Source organism: Lissotriton vulgaris, chromosome 6, assembly GCF_964263255.1.
Source record: "Lissotriton vulgaris chromosome 6, aLisVul1.2, whole genome shotgun sequence".
In the NCBI taxonomy this organism is placed as follows: Eukaryota; Metazoa; Chordata; class Amphibia; order Caudata; family Salamandridae; genus Lissotriton; species Lissotriton vulgaris.
Genome location: NC_141694.1, coordinates 882,345,539 through 882,373,379, shown reverse-complemented (window position 1 = coordinate 882,373,379; position 27,841 = coordinate 882,345,539). Strand labels below are relative to the sequence as shown.

Sequence of the window (27,841 nt, the reverse complement as noted above, 5' to 3'; positions counted from 1 at the left end):
TGTTCATTTGCCAACAGATACATTGCTATTTTCAAACATATATCATACATCATGATATCAATACATTTAGTGTTCACCCAATGCATTTCGGGGCGCGAGCCCCTTCGTCAGGGGTCTGTGTATAGAGAAAAGAAAGAAAAAGAAAGAATAAGGAATCTTTTTACTATTGATGCACTGTCATAAGTGAGGCAGAGTCTCTATATAATGTATTCATCTTACCGCAAACTAGGTGAAGTATATTGAAAAATTCTCCAAATTAGATGAGTGGTATAAATCTGTATAACAAAGAGAACTGAGTTTAAACATGTGGGTTTTATTAAACCGGTGTCGTGTGAAGGAACTTTGCATGAAGCATAAGGTTACCTGTGCTCTCGTATTGATAAAGTCTGCGGGGACAGAGAAGGGGAAAAAGAGCAAAATAAAGGACGGGGAAGATTTAGCATATTTGTATTGCATAATGCTGAATTGGATATAAGGTTAGCGTATATATGTAAGCCCTCACCTTGTATATGCCGACTTAAAAGCAAGGAGCCTGTGTGAAAACAAATAAGATGCTGATCAATACTGCGAAATAGCAGTGATTTCAGTAAGTAAACGTGCCAGAAGTAGCGGAGTTTACCTGAGAGTCCTACTTAGTAAACGTCGGACTCAGCAAGTACTCGAGGAGTAGGTGGTGAGGATCTGCCAAGAGAATAAAAACGATGTTTTAAAAGAGTGCTGGCTAGCGTGTAATTCAATCAAAACTAGCAGCTGCTGAAATGCTCGGCTTGGCGGTTAAGGGGAAAATCTTACCGGAGCAAGGTGTTTGGTATTCCCGTATCGGCGTTTTTTCAAGTGATAACGCGAAGGCAGCTAGTCCTTCCTTTATTCAGAAGGTTGTTTTGCGCATGGCTATCGACGACGGACTCAAGTGGTCCCGACTCCGCGTTTTCATGTGTATTGCAATGGAGGCGGCTAGTCCTTCCTTTACTTAAATGATAAACTACCGTGTCTTTGTCAAATATTGATTCCCGATGGGTCTTGAGCTGAATATAACGTTAAGATTTTAAGGGAGAGTACGAAAAACGCGCTATGAGTAAACTGCTTGTGGAAATCCTAGTTCAGCAAATCTATTATTTGTACAGGGGTGTAGATGGCGATGGACGCCATCTTGGAGTGGTGTTTAGCGCTGTAAGTTCTATATGTGAAATGAATGGGATAATTAAAGGCTCAAGAAGTGCGAGATATATCTAATGAGATGAATGATGATAGAGAGTGTAAAAAGTTTAAGATGGATGAAAAGTTAGGTTGTAGAACGTATGGGGAGGTTCTAGTAATTCCAAAATAGCAAATCTTTTTGCCTCTAGCATATAGACATCATGTATCTCGCTGTGAGCAATGTTATTATACCAAATATATAAAAGCATACCTGCCTATTTACATTCTACGAATAGGATACATTCTACATCCTTTATGGCCTAATCTTGTAACAGGAAATTCCTGTGTAGAATGGGATGGGGAAAATAAGGGAGATCAGAAGTGCTCAAGTGTGCATTAATACGGGACCAGGGATGGGGTAGTGAATCTAATTCGATGAGTTCCAATATTTGGTTGAAGAGTGGGTATTTTAAAGGGGATTGTGATGGTTTGCTCTACTGCAACCACAGGGTACTAGCACCAAGCAGTGAAAAATGTCGTTTGAATCAATAGCGGCCATTACAGACAACAGAGCCAATACCAAAGTTTATACTATCGAAGATGCCAATCAGATCTACAAATTGATTAAGGAATCCAAAACCTTTGATGCACAAGGAGGAACAATAACACAACAACTGAAGCAACTAGAATATTTAACTCGACGTGAGCTAAACCAGCGATTACACGCAACAACACTCATTCAATACCATCGAGTTAAGCGTATACCTAGAGGGCTCAGACTAGCAATAAGACCTATGCTGTACAGATTGAACAACAACCAAAAGTTCATGGAAAAATGGTTTGAAATCCTTAACAAATGTTCCCTGGATTTAATACTTTTATTAGTCGAGGAACTTGCCAAAACCATAGCTGACCTAGAAGAGGAAATACATAACCTTAAACGTGACTTATCAGAAAGAATCGAAGATGACGTATGGGGCAGGACCCTCGAAGATATAAACACACGATTAGATAAGTATGGCAAGGAACTTGAAGAAACGAAGTTACGTAAATTCAAACGTGACACCATTGATTATAAATTAAATGAGGCCTACACTTGGGCGGAGGTGTACGCGAAACGACGATTTAACAGCAAGACAAGACAACAACCTACCTCCTCAGATGAAAGTGTAGTTTCAGACAGCGACATAAGTTCAAGAAGGAAACCAGTGATAACTACACAAATACAAAAACCTACAACACAATCCTCTGATTCAGCAAGTGCTGCAATTGGATCACTATCGACTCCTTTTTTAGCTATGGATCCTCCACCAAGCAAACCACCAGAAGCTTCCACAACAACAACTGGAGAAAAAAATCGCGAAGAGGACAGGGAAAGGGAAAAACAGCGGGAGAAGGACAGAGACTTACTGAAGAAAACCGGACTGAGAAGCCAGACCAAGACCTCATAATCAATATCTCACGCTATACTCTTACCGACTTTGAAAAAAAGATATTAAACAAAGGCACATCTTTTGTAACCACGTATCACACGAATGCCCTGGAAATGGAGGTAGCACTCTTCAAATTCATGAGAATCCTAAGGCTCAAATACTTTTTCTCAGTCCTGAATCCAGTAGCAGACAGCACGGAAACAGACAAACGGTTTAGACCAAAGAGTAACTTCATGCCTCCAACATCCCACAAAACTCTCGACACATTCGAAACTCTAGTGAAAGCGGATATGAACAGGATTCAACTCAAAAGGAAAAGCAGAAACCTCACCAGAGCGGAATATAGTGCCCTCCAAAGATTGGCGAACAACAGGGACCTAACATTCCAAAGAGCTGATAAAGGCGGCGCGCTAGTTCTAATGGACACAACTTTCTACACACAAAAAGGAGATGAACATGTTCAGGATATTGGTACATACACCAGACTGGAGCAAGACCCCACCACGAACATGTCTCAGAATCTAGATAACATTCTAGACAAAGCGGAGGAGTATAACTGGATTGACAATTCAACGAAACGTTTCCTACAGCAACCCTATCCACGCAGACCAAAAATATACTTTCTACCGAAAGTTCACAAGAGCCTAGAAAACCCCCCCTTCAGGCCAATCGTATCAGGTTGCTCCTCGATCTTCGAAAATCTCGGCATCTTCATAGATGCGCACATGCAACCGTTCATGCAAAAATGGATCACATACATAGAGGACACGTCAGACTTTTTGAGAAGCCTAACTGAAGTCGCAAAAGTGAACAACGAAAATTGGACACTATGCTCTATTGATGTAACCTCGCTTTACACATCAATTCCCCACAAACAAGGGTTGGAAGCGATGGAATGGGCATTACTAAGATCAGAAATATCGGATGAACTGAAATATTTCATACTGCAACTACTCGAATTCTGTCTCTTAAACAGCTACTTTGTATGGAAAGAAAATTTCTACATTCAACAAACAGGCACGGCCATGGGATTCCCAGGAGCCTGCGTCTACGCGAATATCTTTATGGCGAAATTCGAGCTGGACTTCATACTAGAAGATCCTACATGGCAAGCTGGACTAGTCTATTATAAGCGCTATATTGATGATATTTTCATCATATGGAGGCACACATCTGCAGAACTATCACGGAATATCAAGAGCTTAAATCTGGCCAACCCACGAATACAATTCACCCACAGTATCAGTGACACGGCACTCCCCTTCTTGGACGTTCTTGTTGAACTCCAAAATGGATTGATCCAAACCAAACTATTTAAAAAAGAAACGGATAGAAATACGGCACTGCTTTACGAGAGCTTTCATCCAACCAATCTCATAAATAATCTCCCAATTTCTCAATTCATGAGAATCAAAAGAATATCATCCAATGAGAAAGAATGTGAGAAAAGCCTTGAACAACAAAGACAGAGATACCTGGACAGGGGTTACCCTGAAAAGCTGCTAGAAGGTCACTTGGAGAAAGTCAAAAGTATGCCCAGAAAGAATTTACTGCAAAAAAAGACCAAAACAGACAACCAAAGGACGGTATTCGTGTCTAAATACTCATCTGTGTCAAAAGACATACAAAGGATTATCTCCAAAAGATGGGAAATTATAACAGCTGAAAAAGATTTCGCAACACTTTTCTACGACAAACCACTGTTCGCATACAAAAGATCGCAGAACCTAAAAGAACTATTGAACAAGGCTACCGATGACGACATGGCATCAAAAAGAATACATAAAGGAACCCAGAAATGTTACAATTGTAAAAATTGTAACAATGTAATTTCAGGAGATATTTTGCTGCATCCACGCACGGGTGAAAAGATAAAACTGAGACACACAACCAACTGTAACTCAGAGCATGTGGTTTATTCTATAAAATGTCCATGTGGACTGTTATATGTTGGTAAAACAGACAGAAAATTAAAGATCAGATTGACGGAACACAAAAGCCGTATCCGTAACAAGAATCTGACTGCTCCTCTGGCTAAACATTGGAACGAAGCTGGACACTCCATCGCCCAACTAAGATTCCAAATCATTGAAATGGTTCCCCAAAAGTTGGGCACTGACAACGCTAAAACACTAATTCAAAGAGAAACATTCTGGATCCGTAGGCTTCAAACCCTCATCCCAAACGGATTGAATGACAAGTTAGACCTTATATGTTTCCTATAGGTATTCCAAACCGCAAACCATCACAATCCCCTTTAAAATACCCACTCTTCAACCAAATATTGGAACTCATCGAATTAGATTCACTACCCCATCCCTGGTCCCGTATTAATGCACACTTGAGCACTTCTGATCTCCCTTATTTTCCCCATCCCACTCTACACAGGAATTTCCTGTTACAAGATTAGGCCATAAAGGATGTAGAATGTATCCTATTCGTAGAATGTAAATAGGCAGGTATGCTTTTATATATTTGGTATAATAACATTGCTCACAGCGAGATACATGATGTCTATATGCTAGAGGCAAAAAGATTTGCTATTTTGGAATTACTAGAACCTCCCCATACGTTCTACAACCTAACTTTTCATCCATCTTAAACTTTTTACACTCTCTATCATCATTCATCTCATTAGATATATCTCGCACTTCTTGAGCCTTTAATTATCCCATTCATTTCACATATAGAACTTACAGCGCTAAACACCACTCCAAGATGGCGTCCATCGCCATCTACACCCCTGTACAAATAATAGATTTGCTGAACTAGGATTTCCACAAGCAGTTTACTCATAGCGCGTTTTTCGTACTCTCCCTTAAAATCTTAACGTTATATTCAGCTCAAGACCCATCGGGAATCAATATTTGACAAAGACACGGTAGTTTATCATTTAAGTAAAGGAAGGACTAGCCGCCTCCATTGCAATACACATGAAAACGCGGAGTCGGAACCACTTGAGTCCGTCGTCGATAGCCATGCGCAAAACAACCTTCTGAATAAAGGAAGGACTAGCTGCCTTCGCGTTATCACTTGAAAAAACGCCGATACGGGAATACCAAACACCTTGCTCCGGTAAGATTTTCCCCTTAACCGCCAAGCCGAGCATTTCAGCAGCTGCTAGTTTTGATTGAATTACACGCTAGCCAGCACTCTTTTAAAACATCGTTTTTATTCTCTTGGCAGATCCTCACCACCTACTCCTCGAGTACTTGCTGAGTCCGACGTTTACTAAGTAGGACTCTCAGGTAAACTCCGCTACTTCTGGCACGTTTACTTACTGAAATCACTGCTATTTCGCAGTATTGATCAGCATCTTATTTGTTTTCACACAGGCTCCTTGCTTTTAAGTCGGCATATACAAGGTGAGGGCTTACATATATACGCTAACCTTATATCCAATTCAGCATTATGCAATACAAATATGCTAAATCTTCCCCGTCCTTTATTTTGCTCTTTTTCCCCTTCTCTGTCCCCGCAGACTTTATCAATACAAGAGCACAGGTAACCTTATGCTTCATGCAAAGTTCCTTCACACGACACCGGTTTAATAAAACCCACATGTTTAAACTCAGTTCTCTTTGTTATACAGATTTATACCACTCATCTAATTTGGAGAATTTTTCAATATACTTCACCTAGTTTGCGGTAAGATGAATACATTATATAGAGACTCTGCCTCACTTATGACAGTGCATCAATAGTAAAAAGATTCCTTATTCTTTCTTTTTCTTTCTTTTCTCTATACACAGACCCCTGACGAAGGGGCTCGCGCCCCGAAATGCATTGGGTGAACACTAAATGTATTGATATCATGATGTATGATATATGTTTGAAAATAGCAATGTATCTGTTGGCAAATGAACATGCGCTATAACAAATGTAACATGAATATGAATGTTATGTTGATCCAAGATAATTTGCTGATGAAAATTAAATAAATGTACTAACGTCCAAATTCAATTAAGTAGTGCGTACTGGTGTCCTGGTTCTCAACCAGGCCAAATTTACCTTATACTCCATAGTTTGCAGGCTACATACCAGCACAGCACACATACCGGATTAACGTCCTACCACACCTAGCTAAAAGAGTGCAGTTACCCTTCCAAATCCACTGATTTTTAGGTCTGACATTAGCCAGGACATTTACATTTTTACTAAAAGTATACGTATAAAAATACTTACTTATAGGGGCTTTCAGACAGTCCTCTTCATTCATAGATCTAGTGTTATGAAATGCACACTTTAGTTCTGCCCATTGCAGCCTACTGGATGGGGTACTAGGAGAGCCCACCACAGCCGCTGGACAACTTCATTATGGGTGAAGACATTCTGCCCTTTCATGAAGGGGCACACCTACACACTAAGTAGTTCCCTTCAATGCCAGGGACCAACATGGCAATGTGTGCTTTCAGAGATCAAAAAATTACTTTTGCTGTTAGCCTATTTTTTTTAGTTTAGATTGTCGAGGGCCAAACTGCCTCCCCAACAATAAAGTCTTGCCAAAACCTTGACAAAATAAAACAAGCATTGAGATAACCAAAAGGCTGACAGCCTGCACAAGACTTTCGGCCTTACCAACACTTGTATTCTCTGCTACCCTGCAGCTAAGGCTTCCACACTCTTTAAAGCTATATGTCTTCACCAGAAGTCATAGGGGGATATTCAGAAGGACTTATCTCTGATTTATCTCCACCTTCACGCATCAAAAGTGGAGATAGATTTAACAACGCATTCACAAGCTGGTGAAAACTGCAGACATCGTCAGTATTCCAGCGATAACTGCTTCAAAATGTATCTCCACGGTGGACACCACCAACTAACCCTAATGAGATGTAGAGTAGGCGTTCACATGCAAAAACACACAAAAAAACCACAACACCACTTTCACAACGAACTGCCAGATCTGCGATGCAAACCAAAAACAGGCAATAAGCTGCGGTAGCAGCAGGGAATTAACATCTGCCTTTTGCTGGTGTTAAGCAGGATGACTACCTGCAGCATAAAAGGGATCCCAGCCAAGAGCCATACCTGAAGACCCACAGAGGCCATGGAGACAATGATCATGTAAGGAGGATACCCATGAAGGCCACAATACCCACTGCAACCACCCCAGGCCCATCTCCTTCCTCAGGACCCCCCGGAACACCACAAAGGCAGCGTACACAAAGACAGCGAACCCACCTGAAACACACCTGCCGCCCATACCCAACGTCAGGGGAGGACATTGCCCACTACAGGCCCAAAAGGACAACCATCCCCCACATCCTGACCCACATCCCCCACCTGCTGAAGGTCCCAACCCAGGAGACAACCAACATCCCTTCGCAGAGAAAGCTGCTGACTGCGCAGCACATGCTGGCCTCTGGCACCATCCAACCCCCAACTGCCAGAGTCAGAGGAGTCACACAGCCAGCCCTATCCAAGGTCATCACACCTGTCCTGGATGCCAACATCAGCCTGGTACCCCAGCACCCCCACGTCATCTACACCGCACAGGAGCAGCTGGAGACCAAACAAGGCCCCTACGCCATAGCTTGATTCCCACAGGTGTTGGGGACAATCAACAGCACACATGTACCCCTCGTGCTCCCTGCCCACGCTGCACACAACTACCACAACAGAAAGCACACTCATACCATAAATGTGCAGGCAATAGTGGACAGCCCGGGACTCCTCAACAATGTTGTAGCCAACTCCCCAGGCAGAGTGCATGATACTCACATCTCCCGACAGTCCATCATCAACCAGAGCTCCCAGGATGGCACACATGGAAATTCAGTGCCAGTTGGTATGCCCAAAATAAACACACCACACACCTCCAGCCCACAGTCATGCAACTCACGACACTGCCAATGGGCACACAGCACAACTACATTCAACATGACACACAACATGCCAACCGAACAGACACGACAACATGACTCCATTGGGAATCTGGCCTTGCCAGGCCCACAACCCAGCCACGGCATGGCACCACAGACACATAATAGCAGGAGCAGGCATGTGCAAGAGCGGCAAGTGACTAAGGAATGTGATCCTACCCAATGCCAGGTGTGGCGTGGAGGTGCCGGACAGAACACAGGGTGCAAACCACGGAAATGGCCTTGTAGAAATCAACTGCTGGTGCATGGAGTGTAGTAGCCAGTGGACGCTACCATGTCCCCACAGGTTGTGGGGCAGAACATGGAAATGTTGCACGTTACGTCCCTCCCTGCATGCGCGTGCATAGTGGGTTGTACCTGCGTACGCCAGGCCTGTGTAGGGGTGTGAACAAAAAGCCCCTCGCACTGGTCGTGGTTCTCATTCAGAATGGACAACGTGCCTGCCAGGGCGGCACCTCTCAGCCTGCCACGAGTCCTGCGCTGAGCACGGTGGGACCTGCTTCCCTGTGTGCCTGCTGCACCCCGGGCTACTGGTCCCCAGACCCATCGTGCCTGCCCCAACACACCAACGAGGCTCCGCTCACCTGCCTACACCGGTGTGTGTCAAAGAGGGCCCACCACATGCCGGTGCAAGCTCCAAGCACCAGTCCCGCGACCTCTGCAGCCTTTGCAGACCATCGCTAGCCCCCCCGACGCTGGCCCACATTACTCCTTTCTCATTGACACACACCACCGGCGTCCTCTTTGGCCCAGTAGGTCCCACATGTGGAATTGTGTGAGTCCTGAATGGCAGTGATCCCAAGTCTGTGGCAGCGGCCACAGCACCAGACTCCCTTTGATCAGTGAGGCATAATTCTATATCGCAGGCCTGCGACATGTGGTGCCACTAACCCTGTTCAACGCAAGCCGGCGACAAGTGGATGAGGGCTCAGGCCTACCCTGTAGACCAGTAGGTTCCACATCCAGCACGTAGTCGTGAATCGTGAATGGCAGAGTCCACACCAGTGAATGCACGGAGAGGAGTAAGACGAACATGTGGCTCAGTCCGGCCCAAAGCCAGATCAGAGTCATGGAGGTGATCGAACACTATCAACAACTGACCTGGTGCTATCAACCCTGTTCACCACAAGTCCGCATCCTGTGGTGCCACTGAACCTGAACTACGCAGGCCCATGGGGCCATCCAACCTCAGCCAGCGACACTCTGTGAATGGCCTGTGCTGACTGCTGCCTCAGGCCTAAACTGCAGTCGAGTAGGTCACACATGTGAAACTGTGTCTTGGGTAAGATGTGGAAGAGTCCACACCATTGGACACACCTCATCGCAGACGGCATCCCCAAACAGAACTGCATTGGACACACCTCATCGCAGGCGGCATCCCCTAACAGCACTGGTGCCACTAACTCTGTGCACAAAGAGTCATGGGCACTTTCTGGTTGGACACTGGTGGCGTCTGGAGTCCATGGCCTGGTGGTTTTCTGCATCTTCATCTGGCTGGACCGGACTTGGTGTCTGGCATGTTTCTGTTCAATTCATCTCCACCATAGTGACTGTTTTAGCGTGGTCCTGCCCTCTGCATCATGCCCTGGGGGTATACCTTCCACTGTCCACTGAGACACTCCGCGACAAGCCCCTTTGTCATCTACGGAAACCTGCTCTGCACTGGTGACCCTGCCCCTGTGCCCCGCTAGTCAGCGGCCCGTGGCAGTAGGCCTGTGCAGGACGCTGTGAATCTGGAGCCACTAATTCTGTGCAGCACAAGTCATGGGGCCTTTATGGTTGAATGGTGGTGTCCCTTACGATGTGGACTGTTGACATTTTCTGACTGCACCAGGTTGCCCTTGCCGGCTGGTGTGCATACCCCCCACACACATCCAACACAGGTGTCACTCGGTATGTGGCAGTGCGCACATGCCCGTAGCCATTCACACCATCTGAGCAAGTGTGTCCGTGTGGTCATTGTGTCAGCATGATGGGCAGGGGCCCTGCAACATCACGGTGTGCTGTCTTCAGTGGACGTTATCATGTCACCTCAGTGTTGGCAGTGACCCTGGACATGTAGCTTTTACGCACCCCCTGCATGCACAAGCGGAGTGTGCTGGTCCGGCGTACGTCAGGTCAGCGCAAGGATGTGCTGATTCGGCAGGGGGAGCAGGGCGTCGCTCGGACCTGGCCTTGGGCATGAAGTGCGGTAAGTGTGTCTCTGTGTTGGGGTGTAGTTGTCACCAGGGACACAGTAGTCGATGTTGCAATGTAGCATGTACCCTAGGGCGGGCCCGCACGTACGAGGACAAGTAGGATCGCATTTCCGCTTGGGGTCTTGGCGCATGCATGCCAAGTGTTATGTGTATCAGTCCTGTGGAGGCATGAGTCAGTTGCCTGGCCTCATTCGCAGTGCAATCACTGCCAGCCATGGGCTGTACACCTGTGTCCGCCCTGTCCGGACCATTGGCCTACACTCACATGGCTGCACACCTTCAAAGGCCAGCGTCACTGTGTTGTTGGGATGCCACTGGACATGCCCAGACAGGCATTACAATGGTGTGCCGTAGGAGTACATGTGATGCAACCACGCAGCGCACACAAGTGTGGGGGCTCGTGGGAGGGAGGAGCAGCTGTGTGGCAATTTAACACCCAGTGAGGCCGTTCATGTGTCACGTGCTGGGCATATCATCCATGATTCCCAGGGTCGCAGACATCCCACTACACCCACAATAGGCTTCTGTACATCTCCTGTATGCATGCAGATGGTGAAGTTACTGTTGGGATGAAAGGTCCTTTTTCTGAACTATCAGGCGGTAGCACATCTGCAGCTCCGAGCAGGAACTAGCATGTGGCCAGCACCCCCAACAGATACAATAGCATTTGCTAGCGACTCCCACACTACGCACTGCCCGACGTGAGACCAACGTGTACACATCCCACATGCAGAAGTCCTTGGTTGTAGTTAGCGTGCATGAAATGGCCTTTACACGTACTCCTACCCCACCCCAGGCCTGCACCCATTGCACACAGACACTGCTCATTTCAAAGAGCTGTTCCATTTCATCCACAGGACTGGCGCAGGGAAAGCCAGTGCCGATTCAAGCAGATCCAGTGACACAATGGCAGACCATCCCGGACACATGCTCCACTTCAGTCTCATTGACCTGTACCGTGCACATCTGCTGCATGAACTGGGGGCACTGCCGTTGGCAGTGCTGCGGATCAGTTACCGGCTGAGCTTCCACCTTGAGGGCGTCACCTCCGTTCAGCCTGTGTTGCATTGTCGCTCTTGCATATTTGAGTGGTCCATGGATGTCTGCCTCTCCAATGTAACAGTAGCTGACCTGAATTTCGACGTGTGTGTGCACCCCCTGTTGGCCCACGATCAGGAGTGTCACTGTGATGCCCGGTTATGGCATGCATGGATGTTTGGCATGCAGGCTGGAAACTGGACCGGGGAGATTGCATGAGTCGTCTTGTGCAGTGAGCACATTGTGCTACTACCCGATTGGGCTTTGGTGCACATTGGGCCCAGTGGTTGGAGTCAGCACATCTGTCCGGGTCAGTTGATGGATTACATCGACGACATGTCAGATGTGGTGGACAGCGATCGCTCATTGGAGATGTTGGCCTACGCTGTTGCACTCGCGTTTATGGACGAGTGACAAGGTACCTGCAGCCACAACTGGATGTGACCCATTGCACATGTCCCGACGCCTGTTTGCATGTTGGGAATCTGGTCACATGTCCCAAGATGACAGTGGATATGGCTGCATTGGCCTGGACTCATGATCCAGGAGCGGACAACCAACGCGGGTTGGCACTGACTTGTGTTGGTGATGGACTCCCCCAAGGTGGACATGGGCGCTTTCCTACGTTCCTCATTCAGGCATGCTGCTGCATTGGTCTGCATATCGTGGCACTTCTCTTGGCCATACTGACACACACTTGTTGATAACGTTTTCGCACTTTCACTTGTCTCCAACTGTGTTGTGTCTTGATTTGTATGCCAATGTGTGTGTCACGGACTCTCTGGCTCCCTGCCATACATGCATTGCTACCCCATCAGGACTGTGGGTTTGTACTTGTGCATTATCATGTCCCTGTTTCGTGCTTTGCCAGATGCATATTGCTATTTACCGGCCACAGGCGGGTTGCCTCCATTGTGCTTGGCTGTTTTTTTCTGTTTGGTTTGTCTTCCTTTTTCAGGTTTTTGTTGTGACTGTCGTGTGTGTCGCAGGCCTGGCGGTGCTTATCCCTGCTTTCCACATCGCGAATGGGCTCATCACATGTTTTTTTGTGTTGTGGTTTGTGTTTTTATCTCTCTAGGTGGGTGTATCGCGGACATTGGCCACGGTTTCGACAGACTATCGCATGGTACCACCTTGTTGTGAATTCCACGTTGACACAGAGTTATTTTCCGCGATAGGTCGCAATGTGTAAAGTTGTGCAAATGTTGGTGTTTGTACCACATTGTGTTCGATGTTGGGGTACTCTGATTCCTATCTGTGTGTGCTGCACTGTGTGATAGATGTCCCTTCAGCTCTGATTTTACTCACCCTTCTCCCTTTCAGGCAGTGTGGTGTTCACTTCTGTGCTTGTTCATTGGTGTGATAGTACCGGGTTGTATGTCTTGTGCTCTTGGTTGGTGTTGTTACTTTGGGGCATGGTTTGTCTGCAGTTGTGCTGTGTTTAATTGTGCATGTGTGCCATTGTGCCAATCTCCCTCGATCCCCCCAGTCCCTGCTGGTTCCTCTCCTTGTTGCTGTTGTGTCTGTGGTTTGGGCAGCTTCCGGTCCCCGAGTCCTGCCATTATCTCCACACTGATGTGGTGGACACCATTTCCTCCATGTCATCTAGCTCCTGGTGTGTCTCTGTACTCCCACTTCCGGTTTACATTGCTGCCTTCTTGTTGTTGGCGTGTTTCTGCTTGTTTGTGCGTTTCGCATCAGTCTGGATGTTCTGGTTTTCGTCCATTATCCTCCTTCGCTCTCAGGCTGCATTCACCTTGTCCAAGATGGCCTGCCATGTACAATGTTTGTTGCCAATGGGGCTTGTGGGGTTGTATACTGGCTCGGGTTGCCTCCATTGTGCTTGGCTGTTTTTTTCTGTTTGGTTTGTCTTTCTTTTTCAGGATTTTGTTGTGCCTATCCCCACCTGTCGTGTGTGTCGCGGGCCTGGCAGTGCTTATCCCTGCTTTCCTCATCGCGAATGGGCTCATCACACGTTTCTTTGTGTTTTGGTTTGTGTTTTTATCTCCGTAGGTGGGTGTATCGCGGACATTGGCCACGGTTTCGACAGACTATCGCATGGTACCGCCTTGTTGTGAATTCCACGTTGACACAGAGTTATTTTCCGCGATAGGTTGCAATGTGTAAAGTTGTGCAAATGTTGGTGTTTGTACCACATTGTGTTCGATGTTGGGGTACTCTGCTTCCTATGTGTGTGTGCTGCATTGTGTGATAGATGTCCCTTCAGCTCTGATTTTACTCACCCTTCTCCCTTTCAGGCTGTGTGGTGTTCACGTCTGTGCTTGTTCATTGGTGTGATATTGCCGGGTTGTGTGACTTGTGCTCTTGGTTTGTGTTGTTACTCTTGGGCATGGTTTGTCTGCAGTTGTACTGTGCTTAATTGTGCATGTGTGCCATTGTGCCAATCTCCCTCGATTCCCCCAGTCCCTGCTGGTTCCTCTCCTTGTTGCTGTTGTGTCTGTGGTTTGGGCAGCTTCCGGTCCCCGAGTCCTGCCATTATCTCCAGACTGATGTGGTGGACACCATTTCCTCCATGTCATCTAGCTCCTGGTGTGGCTCTGGACTCCCACTTCCGGTTTACATTGCTGCCTTCTTGTTGTTGGCGTGTTTCTGCTTGTTTGTGCGTTTCGCATCATTCCGGATGTTCTGGTTTTCTTCCATTAGCCTCCTCCGCTCTCAGGCTGCATTCACCTTGTCCAAGATGGCCTACCATGTACAATGTTTTGTTGCCAATGGGGCTTGTAGGGTTGTATACTGGCTCGGGTTGCCTCCATTGTGCTTGGCTGTTTTTTTCTGTTTGGTTTGTATTTCTTTTTCAGGCTTTTGTTGTGCCTATCCCCACCTGTCCTGTGTGTCGCGGGCCTGGTGGTGCTTATCCCTGCTTTCCTCATCGCGAATGGGCTCATCATACTTTTTTTGTGCTGTGGTTTGTGTTTTTATCTCCGTAGGTGGGTGTATCGCGGACATTGGCCACGGTTTCGACAGACTATCGCATGGTACCGCCTTGTTGTGAATTCCACGTTGAAACTGAGTTATTTTCCGCGATAGGTTGCAATGTGTAAAGTTGCGTTAGCATTTTTTGGTGATGTTTAGCACACGTTCTTGTGAATATCCCCCATAATGTGTTTACTATTAAAATCCTTAGGGTAGCAGTAGGGACATCACACACTGCTTTGCTTCTTGGTTGGGAGAGCTCCGCAGAAAGGGGGTTACATGAATTTTAACATAAATTGCAGACAAGTGAACATCATACATTTTAGAAATACTATACTGTAAACCTGAGGTTTCTGATTTTCAATAAACTGTTAATAATAACAGACAAAAATAACCTGCCACAAAAGCAAACAAAAACCAAAAGATATGCTTACCTTTAAAAGAGCAGTATCTACACTAGCCAAAACACATAGCTACCAAAACTGTTCACATGAGCTGAAGCAGCAGTATTACAATCATGTTGGCCATCCTCTGTCTCTCAGAAATGGAGCCCATTGCAGAAACCAGTGCAAAACGTTTCAGAGCAATCTCACGTCAATAAGGTGTAAGGAAACCCAACATAAAAGGTGGTAAAGAATTGTTCCTTCTGTGTGACTCAAGTAGGTCTGGAGCCTGGTGAGTATGGTGAGATTTTCAGAGCATCATCTAAAAATAATAAAACAATGTTAAATTTTAAACATAGAACCCCTAATTGCACATCTTATGTAGTTTAATTCTGGAAATTCATTGCAGAGGTGGACTTATTGGAAAGGAAGGGTGCATTTTGCCTTAAATTGTAGCCAAGATTAGAAGTTGAAGAATGGCTAAAAAGCAGCGGAGGTTCTCCTTAATGGCTCTAGGGTTAAACCTTCCTTGTTTTCTGGCCCATTTTTATTATAGCAAAAGTAAATTATACGTTCCTATGTGCTCTTGCAATAATACAAGTTAATGAGGGCCAGCAATAGCTCGGCACAGCTAGTGACACTGTTTGATGGCAGGCCATGAAGGTGCCTCCACCAGCCATCAGAGGTTATGGAGGGCTGATGAAACTCTCATCCCTGGCCTCGGCGCCCTGGCATGCCTAGCTTGCTGTGATGTGCAGAAGCGTCACACACTAGGGTAGCCATGGGTGCTGCTGGCTTACACCCAGCAGTGCCTGTGCTTAAACGCCTATCAGTCTGTCACCCCATCCTTTCTCTACTCATCACAGAGTTGAGAAAAGGTGGGTTGAGCGATCAGAGTGTGAAACCTGGTAACTGTGACTATGCAGGGTCAAGGTGTCACCTCCATGCTCCAGCGCTACAAGCAGAAAGTCTAACGGGACCTGCGTGGGGAGCAGGGTAAGTAAAAAAAGCTTTCAAATGTGTGGTGGTGAGGTGAAGTGTGCATCTGTGAGAGACTGCATGTGTATGTTTGAGCATGTTTGTACATATATCTATGTGGGTGTCTGTGTGATAGAGTGAAAGTCATAGAAATAGAGAATCCGAGAATGATTAATGGGGAATATGTGTTATTGTGTGTGAGACTCAGTGAGTCAGAGTGAGACTGAGTGAGTCAGAGAATTAGTGAGAAAGAGAGTCAGAGTGAAAATCAGTGACATTCATTGAATAACACTGAGTGGGGCTGCTTAAGTCAGTGGGACTAAGTGGGTTGGATTGAGACTGTGCAAGTCGGTGTGACTAAGTAGGTTAGAGTGGGAATAAGTGAGATTGCGTTAGCCGTTGAAACCTAGTGGGTCACAGTGGGACTGAGTGGGTCAGAGTGGAAATTAGTAAGTTTGCGTAAGTCAATGAGACTGAGTGGGTAACTGTGGGACTGAATGGGTCAGAGTGGGAACGAGGGAGAATGAATAAGCTAGTACGACTGAGTGGATTACAGTGGGAATGAGTAAGACTGCATACATCGTGAGACTGAGGGGGTCACAGTGGGTGAGAGGGGGAAAGAGTGCCACTGCATAAGCCACTGAGCCCGAGTCAGTTACAGTGGGGCTAAATGGGTCAGAGTGGGACTTAATGGATCAGAGTGGGATAAGTGAAACTGCATAAGGCAGTGAAACTGAGTGGGTCAGAATGGAACTGAGTGGGTCAGAGTGGAAATGAGTGAGATTGCTTATGGCAGTGGGACTGAAAGGGTAAAAGTGGGACTGTGTAGGTCAGAATAAGAAGGAGTAAGACCGAGTAAAACAGTAAGACTGAGTTGGTGAGAGTGGGATTGAGTGGGTAAAAGTGAGACTGAATGAGACTGTGTAAGCCAATGAGACCTAGCGGTTCAGAGTGGGACTGCGTAAGTCAGTGAGACAGAGTGGGACTTAGAGTAATTAAAAGTCAGTTCAAGTGCGAATAAGAGAAAATGATTGAGACTAGGTGAGAATGAGTGAGAGAGTAAGACTGAGTGGAAGCAAACCCTCCTTCAAAACGTCTAGGAAAAGTGCGGGTTGTTCACTAGAATTTAGACCAAATATTGCGCCTCACCACTTTTGAAGCTCACCAGCCATCACTAATATACTATATAAGATTTAAGTTGTCTGGGCCATTGTGATTTAAATTATACTCCTGCTCAGGAACCACCAAGAGTGCTGTACAGGGTATACCATTTGAAAGTATATCACTTCCAGGAACATATTCTATGGCCACTAACATTAGCAGTTTTATTAAATGTTCTTTTAATGAGGTGTATGTCACCATATCACAGTCAGAATATCAACCTGCAGATATATTGTGAGTACAATATCAACGCCTGAAATGTTGTCAAGAATAAGTGGGGAGTTACTATTTTTAAAACCTCCATAACAGTATTCTGGAAGTCGATATCATGATCATGATATAGCTGCAGGTCAGTATTTCAACTGTGATACTGTAGTATGACAGCCATAAAAAAGATGGCAAGTAAATTAAGGAACTGGCCATTCCAATAGATGTTCTACTGAAAAATAGTATATTGTGCTGTACAGTGGCATATGACAATTAAAATAAATAAGTCAGCATGTGAAACATAAATTAACTGATTTACTGATAACATAATATAAGCCACAATACAAAAATTATTTTGGGCACATATGGAGCTGTGATTTCTGAATTAGAAGTTCGGTTGGGATTTAACTGACTCTATGACAATAAAAGTTAGCCTGAACATATTTAATTGAACAGGGACATTTTCAGTAGGGCTTAAAAAAATTAAGTATTGGTCTTATGCCATACTTTTTTCTGGTACTATATTTTAATATCCAAGGGAGAGCGTATCTTTCCCCTTACTGTATGTCTTTAGCTTCAGGTAGTGGCAAGAAGTTTCTCACCTTCAGCTCTCAAGGACCTTGTATGCGTAACTAAACATACTTTAGTGGAAAAGTAGCTAGGACTTCTTCCATGAATAGTTTTATGGACCAGATATAGGAAGTTGAATCAAGTGTGATCTTTAAACCTATACAAGACGCACAATTGATTGACGGAATTCAGAATAAATCAAAACATTCACCCCCCAGTCACAGATCTGGGTTGAATTCATCATCGTTCTTTAGCTCACTTTGCCACCGTAGTTTAGACCTAGCCATATGCAAATCAGTCTTGGCCCTGTGCCTCATGGGGACAGCCCACCCTGGACTGCCAAGCCAGGTCCTCCCTGGACCGGAAACAAGCATCCTAGGACATGGCTTGGCAGTTTGGGCTGAACTGTTCCCATAAGGCACAGGGTCAAGACTGATTTGCATATAGCTTTGTCTGAACTGGGGTGGTGAAGTGAGCTTAAGAATGATTATGGATTCAACCCAGATCTGTGACTGGGGGTGAGTGTCTGAAAAGTTTCAGCGCTCTGTCCATCATTTCCTTGTGTTTGCTTTATCCTTCAACCTATGCCAGTAAAGAACTCTCCACCCGTGCATCAGGTCAGCAAATATATGTGAGCACATCTTCAGCCCTGCATTTTCAGTTGTATGCAGTAGCGGCCAGACGAGGGAGTTCCGTGGGGCAGTGAGGTGGGGCGAGGGAGGGGCAGGGTGGGGAGTAGTAAACACCAGAATATGGATGAACGGAGGTAAGTAAACATTAAAATAAATAAAACGAATTTCGTTGCGCGCGCTGCGTCACATTTTACTTTATTTGGGCCTTTCTGAAAACTTGGATAGCAGGGATTAAACATTCTTATGTAGGTCATAAATAATCCCAATTTTCCCTGTCAACTGCATGAAAGTTTTATTAACTGCTGTCAGGCATATAACTTATCTACTTTAGGCTCTTTCTTTTAGGGTGATTATTTTCTCTTTTGAGACAATATCCCAGCCGATTGTTCTGCTAATGTCTTTCTTGCAAATCTAGGGAGGGGCCCATCTAGGAAGGGCATCATTCATGTGTATCAAATGATTCTGGCAGGAAAGATTCAACATCGGCCTGACATTTTTCAGACTTTGGCTCAGAAGTGGAGTCGACATCTTGGGGCTCAAGTTATCCCTGATGAAATGAGACGTATAAATGTCATTTCAAACACAGTTCCGAATGTCTCTCAGGTTAAAACTCATCAGTTTAAATTCAGTAACGATTTTTATTCTACTCCATATCATTTATAGATTATGAAATTGAGGCGGGACTCCAAGTGTTTCAATGTTCCGCGACCGGGCTGATTCACTACATATTTTAATCAACTGTCCTATCATTTTTCATTATTGGTAGACAGTATTCGGAAAGTTTAATATGCTTTGCCCAACTATCATAAGGTGAGACCCTAAACGAATCATACTGGGCCACTCACCTCTTGTACCTGCTCATTTAGGTGACATTTTTTCGGTGCTATCGCCCTAGCTCGATTAATTTTGGCTCGACATTGGTTATTGGCTCAGTCTCCAATTCTAAGCTTTGGTGACACAGTTTCATCAATATATGGCCCCTGGAGCACATGATTATCGTAAAAAAAATACTACAATCCAGTCTCTTAATAGTAATGTAAAGAGCCACGAATGTTCCGTACAGTAATGGGTCAGCACCTCTACCAGAATGGGCGAGTGACTATGGAGTGGGGATACATACTTTTTTGAGCATGTTTGAAAAAAAAAATATTTCACAAAACACGCTAAATGAATACCATATATGAATAGTATATCAGCTTTACAACACTTTATGCAAATATAGCAGTAGAGGCAATGTTACATGCAAATAGGCTGTCACAACATTGTAAAATATAAGAAAGTGAGCACATAAAAACATCATTGCATGCCTTTAAGACTGATGGAGAACGTGAGGATACAGGGATTAGCGATACTGATGAAGACAGTAGCATAAAGAAACACTACGGCAGCTCTGGGCCAATTTCAATGAAAAAAACTGTTGTTACTGCAAATATCAGAATTCTTCCCTCCTTAGAAAAAGCCCATCAATACCTGAAAAATAGCAATGTCTCTGTCGTCTTCTCATCGATGGTTCGGTTCTATTGCTCATTCCATAGAGCCTAACATAAACCAATGGGTGCAATTAATAGTGTCGAAAGGTAAGATGGCTTGAATGATGGTGGGAGTGCAGGCACCAACTCACGCTTTTGATTTTCACTATGCGAATAGATATCGGATATTGATGAAAGTGTGAAGGTGGATGAGTGAGGTGGCTAAGTGATGATGTGGAAGGCTGATGGATTACAGACAAGGCCATGAATAGTCGTAAAGGGTGACTTTATGTGGCCTTGTAAATATGGGCAAGCCCATTGCACCGCTGATACAACTACAAAAGGGACGCAGCACAGTGGTCTCGAAAAAGAGGCGCCCTTTTTGTTCGAAGGCATCTGATGGGATCAGCAGTGGCCCGTGCAGATAGGAGCGGTGGGGCAGGGTGGGGTGGGATTCAATAGATGACGCAGAGGGGAAATTAAATAAATAAATCATTTTCCTCATCGTCATATATTCCCCCCCTCCCCCCCCGCCTCACCTCTTTTACCCGCAATGGACGCTCCAGGAAGAGATCACAATAAACACATTCCGGCAGATTTACAATAACTGGCGCATCCCCGGGGATGCGCCAGTTATTGTGCGCCGCAGCTCCGCCACCAATGGTGCGCCGCATTTACAATGTGGCGCACCGTGGGGCAAAAACGGCACAGATGCGTGACGCATCTGTGCCGTAAAGGTGGCGCATTGCTGGAGTTGCGTCGCAAGCACGACGCAGCTCCAGCAAGGCTCGTGGGTGCCCTATCTGTCCAATGCTGCGTCAAGCCTTACGCCTGCTTCAAGCAGGCGCAGGGTTTTGACGCAGCATTGGCCTAAAAGTGACTGAGTGAAATCTTGTAGATTTCACTCACCACTTTTGCGAGGCGCACCTGCCCCGGAACGCCCACCCTGCGCCGGAACGCCCACATGTGGCGCAGGGCTTTACAACGTGACACATCTGCCTAGATGCGTCACGTTGTAAATGGGTCATAGGGATGCGCCACGTTTACGCCGCCGTTGCGTGACGCAAACGTGGAGCAAGTCCAACATAAATCTGCCCCATTCTGTTTACCATCTGAGCCAATTCCCATAGAAAGACACAATTTGCTCACATTTCGATTAGCGAAACTGAGGATGTGCCCCTTAAAATTTATCACAGTGTTGAGCCCGATAGCTTTGCAAACTTTTATTTTATCAATGTCATTCCACATTTGTTGTCCTTCTGACATTTATTTCTTTTTTGACCCTCAGCAATAAAGGAATGGAGCACCTGTACAGTATGAAGTGCAAGAACGTGGTTCCACTCTACGACCTGCTGCTGGAGATGTTAGATGCCCACCGCATACACACACCGAGAGATAAACATTCCACTGAGAAGGACGAAGGTAGCCAGAGTCCGCGCACCTCCACGGCGTCACCTCGCTTACAAACCTTTTATTTAAACAGAGAAGACTCGACTTTGAAGACCACTGCTTGAGAACCTGTGTGCCGGACCCTAGCAGAGTCAACAGAATTCATCCCAGCATCATACTACCTACATATCGTATATAGCTACACACATCACATTCGCTGAATAGTCACATATACATATATATCTGTATCTACACACTCCAACACGGATCAATAACCAGTGATTTTCTGTAGAGTACCAATCTTCATTATGCACTTGCTAAACTCAAGAATGGATCAGATACCCAACATCTGAAAATGTTCAACTATCCACAAAAAAGCCTTCGAGTGGGCAGGAACACTACCACTTCTGTTTATCGTTCTATGTCGCGGAAGGGGGAATACCACTGGCTTGCTGCACTTGGTAGCAAGACTTTAGGCTCACTTGTCTCTTAGTTTTGAATTTGAGTGGGCAGTGGTCACTCAATCATTACTTCAGTGTAAATTGAATGTGAAGGCTGCATGCATCCCTGTGGCTACTGTAAAAAGCACATGCTTTAGTCGCTTTAATGTGAGATATATCGTGTCACCCTCAGAATTAGACGGGAAACAAAAGTTCCCAGCAGTAACCACAAAACGAAGAGAATACCCACACTGTATAAAATGCAATAATCAGCATGCCTTTTCATTTGTTCTCTAGTTTTTCAGAAAAGTGACTGGTGTATCACTCTGTAATTGACATAGGATCCTACTGAATTTTGGAAAGAATTTAGGATATGAGGTAGTTTAATGCGAAATGGCTGAAGAGCAAAGGGTTTGTGCTCTACTATAGCCTAAGAACCGACTGTGGACTTAGCTCACAAAAGCTTTCTTTCTAACGCCACAGGCTCCGTTTGGAATAAATATTGCATCTCAACCTTTTTCAATAGAAGCAATTAAGAGTTTTCTACCAGCTAACTTACGCTATAATAGCGATATTACAAACTAATGTGATAAAAATCTCAAGCACCAGATATCATGAAGGTGACTCTACAGAGGTAAGAGCATTGGTGTACTATAATTAACTCAATATACAAGGATCTTGACAATATATATATATACTGTGCATGTGGAGTTCAGAATATGAAACCTATACATGCTTTCATATATATATGTTTGTCTTCACAATATTCTGATATCTGATATTTGTGCCACAACATTTTGGCAGAGGAAAATAAATGTTGGCCTCGATATTCAAACATGCAAGCTCAACTAGATTGATTCACTTCGATTGTTCTCGAATATCTGACTGCTCTTGGCCTAACCTGTAATGGCCATGTAAGGAACATTTACCTACTTAACTATTAGCTTAACAGTTTTGGATTTCACAGATAAGGTATGCAAGAAACATGCACAAATAGGCAAATTTGTACATAGGCTAATTTTTTAGAGGCACATTTATTACCAGTGGTGTTTCGAGAGCGCTTCTCCTACACTTAGGGCCTCATTACACTGTCAGTTGGAAAGCTCCGAACAGCATTCAGTGAGTCTGAATCCATGTTGGAAGCCTTGTTTCCGACCGACCGATTACGATGGTCAGAAACCGTTCGAACTTTCTGACTCGTTACGACTCGCCACCAAACAGCATTCAGAGAAACCAAGTCGGTCAGAGACTCCTCATACGGCTCTATGGAACGCATTTCTGACCGGCGCATTACGATGTCGGATTCAGGCAGTGTTTCGGACTTGGTTTGTCTGACACAGAATGGTCGTCAGATACTGTCTTGGGGGCCCGTAGCAGGCCCCCCTTCACCCAGAGGCCTGTGGTTGGGGAATGTGGAGAAACCCGTGGGCTCTCTTTCAAACCATGCACAGTGTGGTAGGCACCATGGGGTGCCCATCACAGGGTGCAAGGTTTTCCGCACCCATCTCTTTCTTCAATGGGAGCCTGTGTTGTCAGGCAGAACACTGTCTCCCATTGAAGTCAATGGGAGTCCGACCGAACGGTGTTCAGAAGCATTGTAATCAGTTGGTCAGACTCCCCGAATCCGTTTCAGTCAGAAACCATTCCGACACTGAGTCGGTCAGAATGCTTTCTGACTAAGATCGTAATGAGGCCCTAAGTGTGCACAGTGTGTCCATATAATAGTACTCACCTCACTCTCTAATGTTGTAGGTGAAACTGGCCATCACAAGTGACATAATTTTCTGTCAAAGAATTGATAAAATCTATAAATGCAACTACTAATTAGCACAAAATCTAGGGCTGTGCTATCCACCAAATTGCCTAATTTAAATGGTCAGCGCATTAGCTACAGCAAAACACTGAAAGAGGACAATGACACCAGAGTAAACTTTTGCACTAGATATTATGAGGCCTTCATTTAAAGGATGTGTCTCCTTAGGATAGGTATAAGATATTATGGGACAACCTGTTTGTGTAACTTGGGCTCTGAATCAAAATGCATTGTTGACAGAGCATGCATGCTTTTGGAAGGACTACTGGATTTCAGAAGAAAATATCCGAAAATAAACTATTAATAAAAACGTCTGTGAAGGCTAAACTCTACTTTAGAGCACATGTGTGAAGGTGCAAGTTAGCCATATTAGGAAAACAAGCATTTGTTCAGCATAAAAATGCGTTATTGTTGGTATAGACACTCACTACCACTCCTGGGTCACTCAGCATACTAGGCAGTCGAATGTTCTCTTCGGTAAGAGATTCTTCATGCACTATGCCTCTGTGCCTTACTGATGAAGTCCTGAAGAAGGAAATGACCTCTCAATGGAAATATGTATGACAGAAGCCCTGTAAACCAAACAGAATGTTAAACAAGTATTGGCAAAACAAATAGGTCTGTCTTTTTGCTGGGGAAATTGTTTGCTGATTTTTGGGTGGCTTTGCATTTGTTACCCGCAGATGTCCTCAAAAGAAAATCCCATAACGAAGTAATATCTTATGATACCAGAATATGCAATACGGTATTATGTCCCTCTCCTAAATAAACGCATAGCAGAGTTGGAATGTACTCTCTTAGAAGAATTTTATTAAACAAAGTCAGTTTGCATAGTAAGTGGTGAACTTTTGACAAGGGGCCAGCATTTTAATTGCATCTTTAAGAAAGCCTTGTTGCATGCACATCTTACTTTGTGAAAAAAAAATATCAATCTGACAACCAGTTCTCATGACAGCAAAGTAAAGCAAATGAGCAAACAAGGGAATTAGTCAATAGCACTGTGTCTTTACAGCAGGCTAATGCATCCAAACAGCAAGCACTTCCTAAGCAAAAATGTATGCACCCGCAATAAAAATGTTATTGTTTCAGCAGTTTGAAGAGTACATACTAGAACTAGTCTAAAAGTTAACTCCTTGAGCCCTATTGCAAAAAGGAAACGCAAAAGAGGACTGTAACTATCTAAAAAATGCCCTTGATGTACAGCATATCCAAGTAAAGACAAATTATGAAAACACATAAAAATGGTTGAGGAAGGCTGAGCCAAAGATCACTCACTTGCTATACTACTGTACTCATCGAATTGTTTCAGAACTCGTGACATGAGGTCTTCGATACATATAAATCTGTCGTTAGCCTTGTAGCCAGGCTTAAAGACATAGCTAAAAAATAATTGATGGCTGCCACTATCAGTAATCCTCTTTCCCAATTCTTTGTGCTTCTTTTAAAGCAAACCTTACCCAAATTAGCTGTACAATTATTTTATCATGACCAATTGTATAAATGTGCAGTAGGCATCAAAAAAATGGCCCTGTACATTACTGGTGGAGAGGCTACACTAAACGAATCGTAATTCAGACAGGTGTAGCAGCGTCCTCAAAATCATACCCTGAGCTTTACAGGCTCTGAATTACATGAATCGATAGAGTTGTATTTCATAAAGTCCGGGCCCAAATACAGTGTGTAAAGTCTGTTCTTTCCATTATAAGGGATCAACAGTAACTTATTTCTCCAGTCTCATAGTTCCGTCATAATGGCTGAAGCCAGACAATATTAAAATCGAAAATTATTTGATCAGAGCATTTAGGCACTCCTGCCAATGGTAAAAGCAATGTACATGATTGAAAGTGTTACTGAGTCGGAAAAAACACGTGGTAAATACGATAATGCTACCGGTAATTGTAATGTTGGTCCTGCTATTACCAACACATTTTACCAACTGCTTCTTTATAAGGGCACAAGTGGGCTGATAGTATTTGGACAATGCATATCTTCCGTTTCAAAGAGATGCCATTCTGCTCTCTGTCGGGCAAGAGGGGAAGTTAGGTAAAAAAAAAAGCAGTCTCCTCTCTGTCCAGAAGCAGGTGAGATCTAGCGTTACCCTCCGAAATAGAAATACCGCTGAGCGCCTTGACTACTACAGATGTTTACAGTGCTTTGGGGGGGGGGGGGGGGTCTTCTTTTGCTTCAGATACCTGTTGTCCACGTCTTAATTTTCAAGGGGACAGAAAGAAATTATTTCAATCAAAAGAGCTAAAATGTTCGTGAATACATTACTGGTGAACATACATGTTTTCGTGAGCAAAGCAGCGCCAATGCCAGCTAATTTTTGTACCGCATGTATTGTGGGCCTCTTTAATTGGCAAACGAATTGACCTAATTTCTTTCCTGCACCTCTGGACCCTGTACGATCCAGTCGAAGCCTGACAAATTATGATTAGCTACACTGAAAACAAAGCTCTCTCCCCTTTCCTTTCTCTCTAGTTTGATTTGTCATGTACAGGTGCTCTAAACAGCCATGCACAGGCTTACCTATAATTTGCCGTTTACATGTTTTTTTATACTATGCAACAAATTAAAAATAACTTTTCATATTCACGGTAAACAGAAACTTCATTAAGGATCAACCTGGTGTAGTCAAGGTCACCATGAGTTCTCTATGAAAGGGAGCAGTCATTTTTTTTCCAGAATTATATGATTTTTACCATTATGCCCCTGAATCAAAAATGTCATCCCTTTTTCCATCGTAGACTGCCCATTATGTTTTTCTGAACTGATTTCGACCATGCCATGGAATGAACACAGGAAGGGCAGCTTGTACATTCACACCAGCAGCAAAGCTGCGCTTTCTTATTGGAGACCAGTAGAAGGAAAGTGACATCTTTGACTATGCATGGTTGCTACGGATAGATCTACAGACTGCACATACCATCGTCCTTTGACGTCACATCATTTTTCAAAGGTTGAGGACAATTCAGAAACCGGAGAACACCCTCAGTAGAAAATAAATGCATACATAAATAAATGACTAAATGAATAATTGAGAAATGTAATAAAAAAATTCCGGCAGCAAATACGCCAGCAAATAAGGAAGGATATATCATACATTGAAACTAATGTGTATGGTCAAGTTATGGAAGGCTCAACGGGTACACGTTGATGCACTAAACTACTTTTGTGCAACCCGAGCGCCTCCACAAGCCTGGGTGACTGTTTACTTTGATCTTTCCAAAAACATCTTCATTATTTTGTATCTACAACACAAAAGAGAGCTGAGAGACCCTACCAAACAGGAGACAGCGAATTCAGCGCCCACTCGTCAACTAAACAAAACGTAGTCATGCTTTTCTCTGTTGTTGCTGTCAATCAGTACATTGCACAGGAAGTTGAAATGTACCTTGTATTCTGTCCGTTGTTGTACCGAGCATCCCTGGGCAATTTGATCTACTCACCTGGTGGCTTCCCTATGCGGTAGAACGATGTTACAACGCATTCTTTTACCACGCATGCCTTAACCACACATTTTTTACAATGCATGCATTTACCATGCATCTGCCTTTCCGACGCATCAGCACTTAACACACAGGAGAGTATAAACAAGGTAAGTGAAATATATATATATTCGATCCACGAACCTCGTAGTAACCAGGACACAAGTAGCCAGGGTGGGCGCTAAGGTACGAGGATACCTTAATAACGCCAACTCACCACACAGCAAAAACTGCACAGATGCGTGCACTCCTTCCACAATGATGCACCAGTCTACTTGTGCTTGGGGTGATTTTCATACAAGGTTCCAATACAAGGTTCCAAGCCGACAACAGCTTGGAACCTTGTATTGGAACCTTGAAGTATCATTGTGGAAGAAGTACTCGTATCTGTGCAGTTTTTGCTGTGTGGTGAGTCAGTATATATATATATATATATATATATATATATATATATATATATATATATATATATATATATATATACCCCAACCCACTCATAAACCATGAAAATACCATTTCCACCGTATACCCTTTCCCACCTCTAAACCCTAAGAATACATTTACAACCCAATACCCTTACCCACTCCAAAACCCTAAAAACATCCTTACAACCCAATACCCTTGTCCACTCCAAAACCCTAAAAACACCCTTACAACACAATACCCTTGCCCACCCCTAATCCCCA

General features: G+C 44.4%; 1 protein-coding gene across 1 annotated transcript in view; it reads left to right on the top strand.

The window, feature by feature from the left end:
• Positions 1–27,524, top strand: part of ESR1 (estrogen receptor 1) — a 1,430,698-nt gene extending 1,403,174 nt beyond the window's left edge. The window contains exon 8 of the mRNA XM_086926875.1: positions 21,314–27,524. Coding sequence (XP_086783001.1) covers positions 21,314–21,539 — 226 coding nt within the window. The 3' untranslated portion in view covers positions 21,540–27,524. The remainder of the gene's footprint in view (positions 1–21,313) is intronic.
• The last annotated feature ends 317 nt before the right edge of the window (positions 27,525–27,841 follow it).